This window comes from Ixodes scapularis, unplaced genomic scaffold (genome assembly GCF_016920785.2).
Source record: "Ixodes scapularis isolate PalLabHiFi unplaced genomic scaffold, ASM1692078v2 PGA_scaffold13__105_contigs__length_92229423, whole genome shotgun sequence".
In the NCBI taxonomy this organism is placed as follows: Eukaryota; Metazoa; Arthropoda; class Arachnida; order Ixodida; family Ixodidae; genus Ixodes; species Ixodes scapularis.
This window is the reverse complement of record NW_024609839.1, coordinates 88,201-102,410: the sequence shown is the minus strand read 5'-3', so window position 1 is coordinate 102,410 and position 14,210 is coordinate 88,201. Positions and strand designations below refer to the sequence as shown.

At 41.1% G+C, this 14,210-nt stretch overlaps 1 protein-coding gene across 1 annotated transcript; it reads right to left on the bottom strand.

Moving 5' to 3' along the window:
- Window positions 1–3,512: 3,512 nt before the first annotated feature.
- On the bottom strand, window positions 3,513–13,404 carry LOC120838946. Its single transcript, XM_042289774.1, has 6 exons — window positions 13,320–13,404; window positions 12,848–12,922; window positions 12,665–12,793; window positions 9,322–9,518; window positions 6,019–6,184; window positions 3,513–3,665 (listed from the first exon to the last, which is right to left on the bottom strand). The coding sequence occupies exons 1-6, from the start codon at window positions 13,366–13,368 to the stop codon at window positions 3,529–3,531; spliced, it is 753 nt and encodes a 250-aa protein (XP_042145708.1). The 5' UTR covers window positions 13,369–13,404; the 3' UTR covers window positions 3,513–3,528.
- Window positions 13,405–14,210: the final 806 nt, after the last annotated feature.

Here is a 14,210-nt window from a genome sequence, read left to right as displayed (position 1 = left end):
GCCAATCCTGATTATATTGGTATATGGAGACAAAAAAAATGTAGGAACGATTTGCGATAAAAATCCAATATCATTTCTAAAGACTGTGCTCTAAATTGTGTAAAGGCGTGTAAAACATTCGATAAAAATGGGGCTGAAATCCAGTTAATATTCTGCGGTAGAAATACTAGAGTATTTTTAAGTGCCATACTCTGTAGACTCTAGATGAAAGACAACAAAAAATCTATAAAAAATGGGAACCGGAAGGACAGTGATATTTTTCCATGGAGATGCTTCAGCATTGGCAACGACTATGTTATACAGATTTTATTTGCATGTCTACAGAAAATTTATAGAATAATGGGGTCACAAAATGTATTGACATTTGGAATAGATATTCTTTATCATTTCGAAGGAAAATGTTCTATAGACTTTAGTTTAATGTCTATAGGAATTATATAGAGAAATGCGAATATGATAGGAAGTTGAAGGAGTTGTTAAAAAGTGGATCGGTTTTATATAAACCGCATAAAACATTTGATATCTTTGTATTAAAGTGAAAGATGCACCGCACAAGGTTAATGTTTTTTTTTTGTTTTCTTTTTTACAGGTAACACTAGACCAACTTGCCCAGAATTTTCAGCCGCAAGGGCACGTCTTCTCTACCACTCAGGGAGGCGCTCAAAAACCGGATCCTACGATTACGTTTTCCTTTCAGGTTGTGCGGGATTACATCAGAACATTATTCCGCTAGGTAATTAGATCCGGTACCAGAAGATCCCAGCTAGGATATAATGCCAAGCATTCCGGCCCTCCTGTTAACAAGAACTGAAAGGCTTCGGCATTGTTTATGGGTTTCTGAGTGCACCCTTTTAGATGCCGTCAGCTTGAAAGCTTGCGCTGCGTGTCGCAAGAAAAATGAAGCCATATTACATTACGTTCTCCAGATTACCATCACGTAATTCATCCGGTGATTTTTCTTTTTCTAGGGATGCATCGAACCATTAGAAGGATCAAAAGACCCAAGCTTGCTTACACTCCATGGAACCTTCTCCCTGCAACTTGCAAATATCTGTCCTCAATTCCGGGAAAGTAATTGGGAGATCACGCGCATCAATATGCAGATGGCGTTCCGGGCAGAGCGCGTGATGGACCTAGATGCTGTTCCCTCACGAAATGATCCAAGGATGCATAAACTAATCCCTACATAGTTGTACCACAAAGACCTCTCTCCCTTTTCTTTTTAGTTTCTTTTTATTTCTTTTTCGCGTGTTTTGTGTGCGCAGATAGTTTGGCGTAACTTTGAAGTGAACTTTCTGGTTGGGCTGAAATTTAGATTTTTGAGCACCCTAATTTGCGCAAAGCGTTCGGCTCACTGGGCTTAAACCTTGGAAGAGTAACGCGCGTGTGGTATTTAGAAAAACGTGACCTGTGTAAAGGAGACAAATATCCGTTGTGTTTTCTAGCCGTTAGCGGGGATTGCTGCTTAACTAGCGTGACGCCTTTTCTGTGTTGTCGTTTTTTTCATGAAATATTTAATGCCACAGCATTTTCTTCGGTTGAGTCCCCGGGGGAAAATCTGCTCTCTTACACAAAACGAATGCGCATGATTTGTGAGACAATGCTTCCACCATATATAGGCGCACCTGTGGTAAGTAGTAGCGGGATAATTTTATACCCCGATTTATGCAGTGCGATCGCCTTAATGTCTTCGCCCAGATTCCATACGCCGCGGTACATCCATCAGTGATCTTAGTCAGTGCTGGGAATTGTTCTCATCTTGCTTATACAGCTTATACAGTGCTGGGTTTCGGCTTTTTATCTCATATGACATCGATACAGTGCAGCATCAGTTCTAAGCTAAGTACAAATCAGCGCCGTTTCTACTGTTGATTTAGCTTTGTGCCGTACATGTAACCATTCCTATATAAACATTTCTTGAAAGGTGGGCAGCTCTCATATTACTCCATCTTTCTTGTGATTACAGGCTGTTTGCAGTGCACATGATTATAAAAAGAATAAAATGTTTTTTTTTTTTTTCGAGCCAGTGATTGTGCGAGAGTGAAAAAAAAAGCATAATAGGTCAGAACAAATTCCTAGAAAATGCATATGTCAATCAGAAATTCTTAGGCCTCTATGTGGCGATGCAAGTAGGCTACGGCTTTTTCCTGGACCCTTTTATTTGGTCTGACTCGTCAAGAACTTGCAATCCGCTATTAATCTTTTCAGGCTCCGAAATTTTTGAATTATTTATTCACAGAGACGTTTTTTCGTGCGACTGTCACTGACTCTAAAGTGCTACTAGGACCATGAAGCTTGACTTGGGAAGTAATCCGTTAGTTTTTCAAGTAATTTGTAATTGCCGCGGTACTTTCTTCCGGAAGTAATTTTTAATTTAATTTATTTACAAAATATCGGTAACGGATTACTTCAATTACTCGGTACGTTTTAAAAATATGAGCATAATACTGTAACTGGAGCAATACAAGCAAAACATTCAGGCGCATAAAGAGAGCAAGCTCAACAAAATAGAAAACATCAGGAAGGGGAGAATAGCCGAAAAGAAAACACGATTTTTTGTACGACCGCGGTCACTGGAACCACCAGGAAAAACGGGCAAAGCATGTACAAATATGCAAAAGAAAAAGATCGAGTAAGACAACGCCGAGTAGGCTCTTCGTCACCTCCCAGGCAGCACAAAATGAACGGCCGGGCAATGGCTGAAGCATTTTGGCCAGTCACATTTCATCCGGCCTAAGGCCGGTCAAACTACTATGCCCGAACATGGCTGTGGGCCTTGGCCAAAGACTTGAGGGGACTGGCTGTTGGAGGCTGGCCAATGACCTGTAGCAGGACACAAGCCGAAGGCTAGCAAATAAAGACCGGCCAAAGACTTTGGTATGGACAGAGGCCAAAGGTTAGCATCCGTGCACTGGCCAATGCCATGTAGCCGAAAGCAAGCCGAAGTTGTGCAGCAGGACATTGGCCAATCACCTGCGATTGAAAGCTGGCCAGAGTTTAGCAAATGGAGGCCGGCCGAAGACTTGTGTCAGGACACAGGCTGAAGGTTAGCATCTGGGCACTGGCCAATGCCGTGTGGCCAAAAGCAAGCCGAAGTTTAGCAACAGGGCATCGGCCGGTGTCCTGTGATCAGAGGCAGGCCGGAGTTAAGCAACTGGGCATTAGCCGTACATTAGATGTCAGGTGCTAGCCGAAGACGTTTGACCGGGCACTGGCTGATGACATGCAGCTAGACACAGGCCGATCCATTGTCACTAGGCATAGGCCGTACCTTTGCGATTGGGTGCCCGCCCTACAGCCGAGGCCACACATTGGCAAGCAACTTGCAGTTAGGTATTAATCTTGCAATGAACTTGTGGACGCACTGCAGGACATGAGCCTGTGCCCGACATTTTTCCTGCAGATTTTTCGGAAGCTGGAAGTATATCAGTTCTGGTCAACCACTTGAAACCAGATGTAAAGATGCACTAATTGGCAGTTGGTTTTTCTTGTTAACACAAATAAGCTGAGAATTTTCTGGTACGATGTTTATTGAACATTTTCACTTTCCACATGGCGCCTCTTGCTCCGCCCACCATCCCGGTCGACAAACGACCAGAGCCACCTCTTCGTCACGTCTTGAATTGTCGCCTCGGTTAAGTCTGCATACTTCGCCTTGCCAGCAGCTGAGAAAAAAAAAAGGGAAAAAAAAGCACTCCATTTATACATACATTTAATGATAGACAATATCATGTGATACCAAAACAGGCTAAGTTGCTTCACTTTGTTGGATGTACTTTGCAAGTAAAAAGGTCAAAAGGTGACAATATGTGTAATATTCATGTGACCGTTCCTAGTGGTACACTAGAAATCTAAACATTTGCTCAAAATGGGGTCAGCAACCCCAATATTTTTTGCCAGAAAATAACATAAAAATGCAGTGATTAGACGTGCAGAGACATTTCTATCATCTTCAAAAAACTGTTGATGGATCATTAATTGCCAATTTGGAGGTTTCATTCATAACCTATATCAGTGAAGACTGCAAGGGATCAAGATCTCTTCTAAAATTAGCTTTTCCATACAGAAGATCTAGCATTTGACTGAAGTGGATATATTTTGGTCATACAGTCAAACACGATTATATCGAACCCGGTTAATTCAAACTATCTCTTGTATCGAACAATTTGTGAACAGACTAGTAGCTGCAATAAAAATGCATATTGAAAAATGCAGTTATATCGAATGAAAATTGCAGTCTCCCGATAGATTGAACTGCCAAGAGCACCGTTTAGCTCTGCAAGCTGGCTTCCCCCCAATCTGTGTGACCTTGTTGGGGGAAAGCCAGCTTGCAGAGAAAGCTGGCTTTTTTTTTTTCTTTTGGGCGGCTGCGTCGACCCCTTGGAAGGAAAAAAATCTCTTTTGCAGAGGGTGCGTGTCATTATGTACACTCAACCCCTCATAACATACAGATGCTCCTTCGAGAGTAACCTACTTTTCTAAATGGGGCGTGCTTGTTCCTTGTCAGGTATATTAAAAGTTTTATATACAATTACCCGCTATATCAAACTCGTAGACGGATTTGTGCAAGTTCGACATAATCGGGTTCGACTGTACATAATGAAATAAAACAGCGTAAAAGGTATAAAAAGAGAAGCACCAGATAGACATGTTCTATCCTGTGTGTCTTTTATATCTTCTTCTGCGGTTTTATTTAGTTATATATAGCACCTACCAACTAGCCCAGTGTTTAAACATTATTAGGATATATCTTGGTTTCACAAAAAAAGTTAATTAACTAAAACTTTTTTCCGTTGTGCATTGATATTTCTTTTTGTTAACTTCTCATTCGTACCCTTTTAAAAACATTTACTGGTTGCAGAGCTGTTAACTTTTGTAGGCAGAGAGATATATAGTGCTCGTACGTCTCCGGAACTAGAATTGAAAGCTTTCATCAAAACTCTTAAGACAGATTTTTTTTTCTTTTTTGGTAAAATAAAATTATCTGCAAAACTTATTATAATGAAATCACAGAACAAGATATTCAATTAATTCCAGTTGCAGACGTGCAAGAACACTAGCTCTGCAACAAAAGTAAAGAACAAACTAGTAGATAATTTTAAAAATGTACAAACATTGAAGAAACGCTAACAAGACTGGACAATGAAGACGATTTGGAAACTCCATTTGACGATTGAAACAAGCCTCAAGCATGAGGCTTGTTTCAATCCATGCAATGTTGACAAAGTTTTATCCTGAACCGACACCTGCATGTCGCACAAATGAATAGACCAATCTTAATAAACTCCTGTGACACAGCCACAAGTTTAGTTCACAGGAGGTAGACTGTAGTGCACGAGAGGGATCGTGCTGTCTGGTGCTCTACATGTGCAGAGCTCTAGCAACGTTGTCGCAGAAGCAGAAAGACTAAAGTTCCCTTAATGCATTGTGGCAGCGATGCATTGAGTTTTGAGAAAAATCATACCTGGAGCGAAGCCAGCACTGGCCCAGGTGTGCGGAACTAACAAGTTTTGTGCGAGCTCCTTGCTTTGTTTGATGTAGGAATGTGACATGTGAGCACGACTACTCCCACATGACATCACTCGGACGGTTAGTTTCGGTATAGTCAATTTATTTGCAGGCACGAAGATCAGTTACAAAATTTTATACCAAACTTAATAGCATGCCATGATGTCAAGGCATCCGAAACACACTTTCTAGAAAAGTTTAAAATCGTTGTCCCTTTAAGATTTATGGGCATAAATAATCCCACCCCCCAAGCTAAGAGTCATGGAATATTTATGAAATTAACTGAACATCATCACTCTATTTGACCATTTTCAAGAAGATTGGAGATATTGCAATCTATTCACTGAACTACCAGGAGCTTCCACCCATAGAGATGCACAGGATGGGACCTGCATGTTAGTTTGAATTATTCACAAGTTTAAATTAAGAGAGGTTGAATTAACGAGATTCGACTGTAGATGTTTTCTGAACCTGTCATTTGGATAAGAAATAACCAATAGTGGAACCTACCGAGCAACAGGGTCATTATATTTTTCAGTTCATCAAAGGGCTCCTTGCGCCCTTTTGACCCTTTCCAACTGCAACGTCCAGCCACATCGTTGTGGACAAGGCAGGTCAGCAAGGCCCGCGTGTCAGCATTTTTGTCGGTGCCTCCCTTCTGGCTGTAGTAATCCACCTGGGAATGTCCAAAAAAGACAAGTGAAGCATTAACAGTAGGCTCTCCCCCCCACATATACTAGGTAGAAAATTGTGGATATGTTATGGCACCATATATTTAACCTTATGTGAGCAATAGAAAAAATTCTAGAGCCCTTCCACTTCACGTGAAGAAGGAGGACAAGCCAAGCTGTGGTCTTTACACAAGGACGATGCCTAGAGGACGTCTAGAGAACAAGGTCTCGGACGACTTCTAGAACCTCGAAAATGATGCTTAAGACGACCTCAAGGACGACTTCTAGGGTGACCTCAAGGACGATGCCTAGAGATGATAACAAGGGATCAGGACCTCAGTATCGAAAAATGGCAAGGAAGCCCGACTCATGCTGGTTGCCCCCTCTTTTTATTTTTTATTCATTCATACTTGACCCCTCTTCGTTTTTATTTATTCACACTTGCCACGACCAATGGAGAGTTTTCTGTCGGCATGTGAGGACACATTTTTTCCCAGACCCTAAAGCCTATAACAGCTCCGCTGTAAAAATTGGTGACCATATAAAGTCGCCAGTGGCCTGTGCACACAATAGGGGGTATTCACTGCCGGCCATAGCAGAGTGCTCAGTTGTTAGAAGGTAAGCTTCCACAGCCCTTTTGCGACATGCATTCGACACTATCAAGATTGCTTGTCTTCGCACCCTATAGATGTGGACTCATTCTGAGCATGCACTGGCAAGAGTGCATGAATATGGCGTTAAGTAAATATCCCCATAGTGGACGCATGAACACAACAACATTGGCACAATGCATGGAATACTTAGATCAAAACAAGTGAGACAGTTTGTGTCGCACAAACCACTTGGAAGCTTTTCTAAACGTGGGACAGCACTTGCCCCACTGCACAGTTGAACTGTTTTGTAAAGGAATTTCTCGTGGACTCTTGCAAAACAGATTGAGACATGCAACGCAGTGTGGGACATTGCACACTTGGCAGATGAACTTGACTCTGGCTTTTTTAGAGCTGGGGGAATGCCAACGGCACTTTTCTTGTCTCAGTGAAGCGGGATATTGGTTTGCGCCCTGTAACTGGATCTGTGCTTGCACTCAATATACTAACATCCTCGAGAAGACCAATGTTTAAATACAGTGTTCCTCATGATCTATACTCTTTTTATCAACCTACATACAAGCGTGAAATCAGTTTATAAAAACATTAACCACAACATGCAAGCACTGCCAAGCCTAGACATGTCGCCAGTCAGTATACTTCAATTATGGCAATCTATAACTAAAGTTCCGTGTTCTTGGAATTCCTTTTTTTTAAATTTGGGGGTATTCTTTTTACGAGTTACTTTTTTCCTACAGATTCGGTGCTTTTTGTGTACATTGGTTTTGACTTATATAAATTTACACAGAAACATTGAATCTGAGAGAAAAATTAAACCCCGAAAAAAAAGATGCCCCTAAATTCAAGTAAAAAATAAACTCCGAAAACACGGAACCCTATCTATAACTAGGGGTGCCGCAACCTTTTGTCGGACCTGCAAACTTTCACTAGAGTTCGAAGAAGTTTGACTTCTGGACAGTGTTGCCCCACTTCTACACAAATATTTCAAATTTTGGGAAACAAATAATTTAGAAAGTAGCTTGTTTAATATTTTATAAAATGGTTACCAATGTTTACACCTTATAAAAGCGAAAATATGTGCTTTTAATGCTTTCGTTAGTTATGTGAACCAGTGATGCCAATACACGCAACAAATACTGCGCTTAGCCTCCACCAGGTGGAGTCCACTGTGTTTTTTTAAATTTCTGCGCATGCGCACAAAAGTTGAACTTCAAACTTTTGTCGGACATTAAGTGGAAAGTTTGAAAAATTCGTACTTGGTCGAACTCGAACCTGGGCAAGTTCACGACATCCCCTTCTACAACTAAAGTTCAGTGTTTTCGATGATTTTTTTTTTTTTTTTTTTAATTTGGGTGTATTTTTTTTACAAGTTAATTTTTTTTCCCTACAGGTTCAGTGTTTTTTGTGTAAATTGGTTACACAATTTACACAAAAAACACTGAAACTGTAGCTAAGAATTAAACGCAGCAAAAATATACCCCCAATTTCGAGGAAAAAAAACACAGAACCCTATCTACAACAGTGGCTAATATGACTGATTTTGGAATAAAAAATCTCCATAATATTTTTGTATTTACTAAGTGAAAGAATCATGACCTCTAATTCTAATAAACAAGTTTTTTTCCAGGGTGAAGCATAAAAAAAAAGGATAGCTTGAGATGGCAAACACAAAAAGAGACATGAACTAGAATAAACATTTCTTTAACCTGGCGCACATTTCATACCTTGACAGGGAGCCGAGATTGTAATACATGACCGCTTTTCTCCCCGTTTAAAATGAACTATGAAAACAAAACCAAAATTGCTTGAAATAAATGCAAGCAAGAGAGATACGAAAAAGATGGTGACAGCCGCATTGTCATCGACACATTCAGAGATAATTCTGTTGAGCATTCTGGAGACTACACATATCCCGTTCCGTGGTATTTGCTGCTCCCATTTTTCAGAACCCCTCCCCAGTGTTCTCATGCAGAAAGTACCTCACTTTTAACGCTCCGTAGACAGAAGTCAGACACCACCCCGTAGACAGGAGTTCAACACCAGCATCGCAGTAAAGTGTGATCAATTTAGGTAAACAGCAGCGGCTCATAACATGTGACCAACAGAAAAACCACGATGGTAAAAGTGAGCCGTGATGCACTGTCCCATGATACGCTTCAAAAATAATGGCAGGAGTAAATGCAGAGTGAACTGCTCTGAACCTTACAAAATAAAGTTAATGGGAGATAAAGTTTGATTGCCGGTGACCGTTGAAATGTAAGAAATCAAACAACAAGTTTGAGTGATGGAGCTTGTGTAGTTAACTTAAAAAAAAAACATGTAAAAAAAGCAAGAAACATCATAATCATTTCATGCAGAAATGTAGAATTGCTGGAGTGCCTACTGTGCTGAATATCTTTAAATTTATAAACATAATAAACTGGGCCAAAAGTTTACTCAAAGCCCTGCTTTATGACTAACCAGTGTATCGTTCTCTCTTGAAAACACGCACAGAAAATCCCGGATGTGTAAAAATTATTGAACAACAATACCATGTGCTGAAGCTTGTCTCTTGCTTCAAGGTACACGTTCAAGGCCCTCAGGTCATCCAGGCTGTTGACGGGCAGGGAAGGGCAGTCGTCGGGCAAATAAACCACTTTCACGAGGCTCTTGTTGCCCAGCTGTTGCCTTAAACTGTTCACCTGCGCCAGCAGGTCCGCTTGATTGTGCAAGACGCAATCCCGGAAAGCTGCAGAAAACGCAGTTTGGCAAGTCTATTAATACTTTGGTTCAGTAGGCATCCAAGGGAATATGAGTAAATTTTCTACCAAGAACACAGCAATGTAGAATCTGCCAAAAGACCGTATGATGTCCTCAACAAAACTGTCCCTTACAAAACACTAAAAGCGTATCAAAGCAGACTTTCCTTAAAAGACCTCTGACACGCCAAAAAAAAAAATAGTTTTTTTTATGCTGGGCATTGAAATGGCATGTCAGGACATTACAAAAAAATTGTTTCATTTTAGAGGTGTGATTTTTTTAATAAAAAATAGAAATACAAGGCCCAATTCAAAGTTCCCACCAGTGCACCGTGACGTAACAGCGTACCGCAAGGTGTCGGGGCGGTCAGAAGGGAGGCATCGCCGGAAGTCACGCGAGTTGTATCCCTCCTCGTGCTTACCGCAAGCGCGTGTAATATTTTAAAAACTTTTTTTGTTATTCTCCACACCTCCACGAGCGATCCAAGCAGACAAGGTTTCTTTTATTTGCTTTTCATCGCTTAATGTTGCTGTAAAGGTAGAAGAAGGGGAGTCAGTGAATTGATGCGATCAACTACAATGCCTAGAAGGTGCAGTGTGAGGGACTGTCCCGGTATTTCAGCAACTGAAGAAGACATCACACTGCATGCATTTCCGAGAGACGGCAGCCATCTTCAGCCTGGAGAGTATACAATGAGTCAACGACCTCGGTGTCCGAACCTTCAGCAATGCAATGGGGCGTGTCATACACTAGCCATCCTAATTTCTGCGAGCGTTCTAAAAATATTTTTTTTCAACACTTGATAGCTTGTTTTGTGCCCACAGAGCTCTGTATCATCGGACTGGCAGCACACACTCATACACTGGCTTGTACTTGCAACGCTTTCATCATTGACCTCCATCACGTCGATCCACTGACCCTTCGTCCTCACTTTTTTACAGCATGCAAACTAACCAATGGTGTAGCGATAAAGAGCTAGTGGAACTGAAACTTTGTTTTCTACAATCGCTCGTACAAAGAGCAGAAAAAAAAAGTCTTAGGCATGGTCGCGGAGAGAACGAGGGGTGAAACTCACGCGACTTCCTGCGAACCTACTTTTAGTGACGTACAGTAAAACCTTGTTATAACAAAGTTGAAGGTGCGATCGTAATTATTTCGTTATAACCATTAGTTTGTTATAGCCAATGTCCATTTCTTCCCTATTAGCAAGCAAGGGGAATTATGATTACTTTGTTATATCCATTAGTTTGTTATATCCCATTTTGTTATAACGAGGTTTTACTGTAGGTCGATGCCTCCCTTCTGACCGCCCCGACACCTTGCGGTACACTATTACATCACAGTGCACTGGCGGGAACTTTGAATTGGGCCTCATATTTTTACTTTTTTTATAAAAAAAAAAACCTACGCAACTCTATAGTGAAACAATTTTTTTGTAATGTCCTGACATGCCGTTTCAACGCCTAGCATGAAATTTTTTTATTTTTTTTTGGTATGTCGGAGGTTTTTTAAACATCAATGTTATTATAGTAGGCGACTAAGAAGTGTTAGAATAGGGTCCCGTATTTTCGGTCTTAGCAATCAATCCTGAAAATTAACCACCAAGGCAGTTATTTTGGAATGGGGGAAAACAAAAAAAAAAAACAAATTACATATTAAGTCACAGAATTCAACAATTCTTTAACTTGAGCAGTTGTTTTACTTCCATCATGGTTTGCGGCAAGCCCTGTAAGTCACAAGTTATCTGCCATTTTCTGGTTTATGACGAGTGTACCTAATCATGCAGTTTTCGGTGCCGTTGGCATTCTTTATGACTAGGCCATCTCACTGAACACCGTTTTTCTCTTTATCCAACAGAAGGCCTTAGTTAAACGGTCACAATCATCATTATTTTTATAAATTGACTTAAGAAACTGTATGGTGGCCAATCCCCCCATTGTGCCACTTCTTGGCAAAGAGAAACTATGCTGTGCTGTCCCACCTTTTTCACTCTAGCCAAATAGATGCAAATTTCGGTTACACACCAAACGCAAAATTTGTTTTGCGTTCAGTATCATCTAGGAAGACCAGACACCAAATATTATGATTTAATTACATCTATATATATATTTAAAAGGACCAGCAAACTTTGAAAGGAGCAAACTTGCTAACATCCGCCACCTCTAGCGGGCGACATGAGGTGCAATCAATACCGCAGCAAATACTAAGGTGTTTGAGCAGCCTCCATTGAGCCACGACCTCACAAGCATTGCCGCGTTTTGTGTATTTTACTTCTTGGAGAGAGGTCTACAAATGATGTCGTGAACTTCGCTCAACAGTGTCCACATGCAATAGAGGAGTACACAAGCACAGCTTCGATCGGCACTAAAAATGTGCAACTTCACGTGATCCTCCTGAGGATCAGACGACCAATCATAAGGCATGGTTTGCCATGTCTCCGACATCACGAAAGTATGCTGCCTTTCGCAGCCATAGTTCCTGTTCCGGTATCTGCTATATTGAAAGCAATATTGCTGAAACAATTTGCCACATCTAGCTATCAAGTTGAAGGCAGCAATGGCTCTGCCAGCTTTGCCTTGACCCCCAGCTAGTGTATACTACACCCTATGTTTGAACTCTGCTAACATAGGTCATGTCTCAGCTTCAAAATGAGCGAAACTACTATTGTATACGATAAGACGAATTCATGAAAACTTATAACAAACTGGGCTACCTGGTCCTTCGTCAAGCTCAAAGACTTCATACTTCACAAACAAAGGAATTTGAATTTCTTTACTTTTTCGAGCATCAACCTCGAGAAAGTCTCAAACCGTCGGACTCAAATGCCGAAAGCATTAATATCAAATTCTAATCTTGGAAGAGTTAAATTTGAAAACTTTGTAAAGCGAACCTCAGGAAAGTTGGGAAATTTCTATACCTTTCGACTTGATACTAGTGAGTTATGCAACATCTTTAGTTCATGTTTTACATTTATGTGTTGCAGCCTGAAGCACAGCTGGTGACTGGGCTCTAGAAATTGTTCAGGAGCATAAAGCAATGTCTTTCAATAAGCTAGACAACTACACATCAAACGGTGCAAGATAATGGTTGCATTTGGTCACAACGAGGTTGAAGATGATCTAAATAATTTCTCACCAACATGGCTCTTTTCCTGGGATGTCAACATCTCCTGTACAGACCTCAACATCTCCTGCTGCACCCTCAACATCTCCTGCTGCACCCTCATCATGTCTATGAGTTGGGCCGGATCATGAAGTGGGCGGGCTAGAAATAAACTAAAATTAGACAAGACCATTTTAATCTAATTTTATCACTTACCCAATCCTTGGGGAGGCATGAGGCCATTCTGAAATGAAAACTCTGTCCCTAGTTGTTCTGGGTTGTTCCAAGCTGCTGCAAGTGATCACCAGGAGTTGCGCGTCAGTGTAGCACATTCCAGAACACAAAGAAATGCTATTTTGATTTCTCAACTTAGTTGCCAAGATGTAAAAAAACTAGTTATCAAGCAATTGCATTTCTAAAGTGGGGCCCACAGACTTTCCACCATTTTTACACATGCAAACTTATTTGGCAGAAGGGAAGGATGTTGTTCACATGCCTTTGGTAGCTTTAAAATGATTAAAAAAGTTCTCTCATCATGTGGGTAAAATTTGGTAGCTCTCCATTATAAGCCAAGGACAAGTGCAAAATATCCCGGAATCATGGTGTGCTAGAAAGCATTTGAAAATAATGTAATTTCCCTCTACCAAAAAGCATGTACACAAGAACATGATGGCATGGCATCACCCACCGGTGCCCCATGCACGTGCAGATGGCACCAGCATGAGCAGCATGCACATGAAAGTGGCTTTGGCAGGTTTGCAATTGCATGTGCTTGCTGGCACAAGCAAAAAAATGGTGGTGGCCAGTTGCCCTGCTTGCGACTGTCTATAGGTCAGAGTACAGCAGAACACCGGTAATATATTTTTCATGGGACTGCGGTAAAAGAAATGTATGATAGAGGAAAACATACCCGGGAATGCATCAATCTGGTCCTACTCTACCACACACCAATTAGGCTTAGCTCCTCACTTGTGGGAATAATACCCGTGCCACACGAGCAACTTGAATGCAATTTACAACGAATGACATTTGTGTGATCGGCGAATCAGCTCGCAATCTGTCGTGCGTGGAATGCGCCACGCCCGGACTGTCGTGCGCTGATTGGCCGTCCGCTCAAATGTCATTCGTTGTAAATAGCATTTGAGTTGCCCGTGTGGCACGGGTATTAGATGCAGGAAACTGGTTATTAAGCCGTTGCCAGGTCTAAAGCCCCTCAGAAAATCTAGTTTTGCAGGCACCTCCTCTCTCATTTCCCCCACCTAAAGCGTTTGACATTTTGACCTGCTTCAAATTTGTCGACAAATAGACCAGCACAAAGCACATAGACCACGAGTGCTGCATCAGCACTGGGCTGGGACTCATGTTCTCACTGATCACACCAACAACTAGAGATGAAGCAAACATTTTCTGAATCTAAAGCTTCAAGAATTAAAATATATTCAACCTTTCCAACTTATGACACTGAAACATATAACAATTTCCCAACCTATCATATTGAAAAATTCGACAACTTTAGTAGTTTTTCCACGGATTCGTCAAACTAAGATACAAAACAGGATTCAATCAGTATCTAACTGTT

What these genes read in the sequence shown, in the direction of transcription:
- LOC120838946 (XM_042289774.1), bottom strand. Translation starts at nt 13,368, where the DNA reads ATGTGCATGCTGCTCATGCTGGTGCCATCTGCACGTGCATGGGGCACC. An exon ending in TGCACGTGCATGGGGCACCG is followed by an intron (nt 12,923 to 13,319) that starts GTGGGTGATGCC and finishes GATCACTTGCAG; the next exon opens with CAGCTTGGAACAACCCAGAA. An exon ending in GAGACAAGCTTCAGCACATG is followed by an intron (nt 6,185 to 9,321) that starts GTATTGTTGTTC and finishes GGACATTCCCAG; the next exon opens with GTGGATTACTACAGCCAGAA.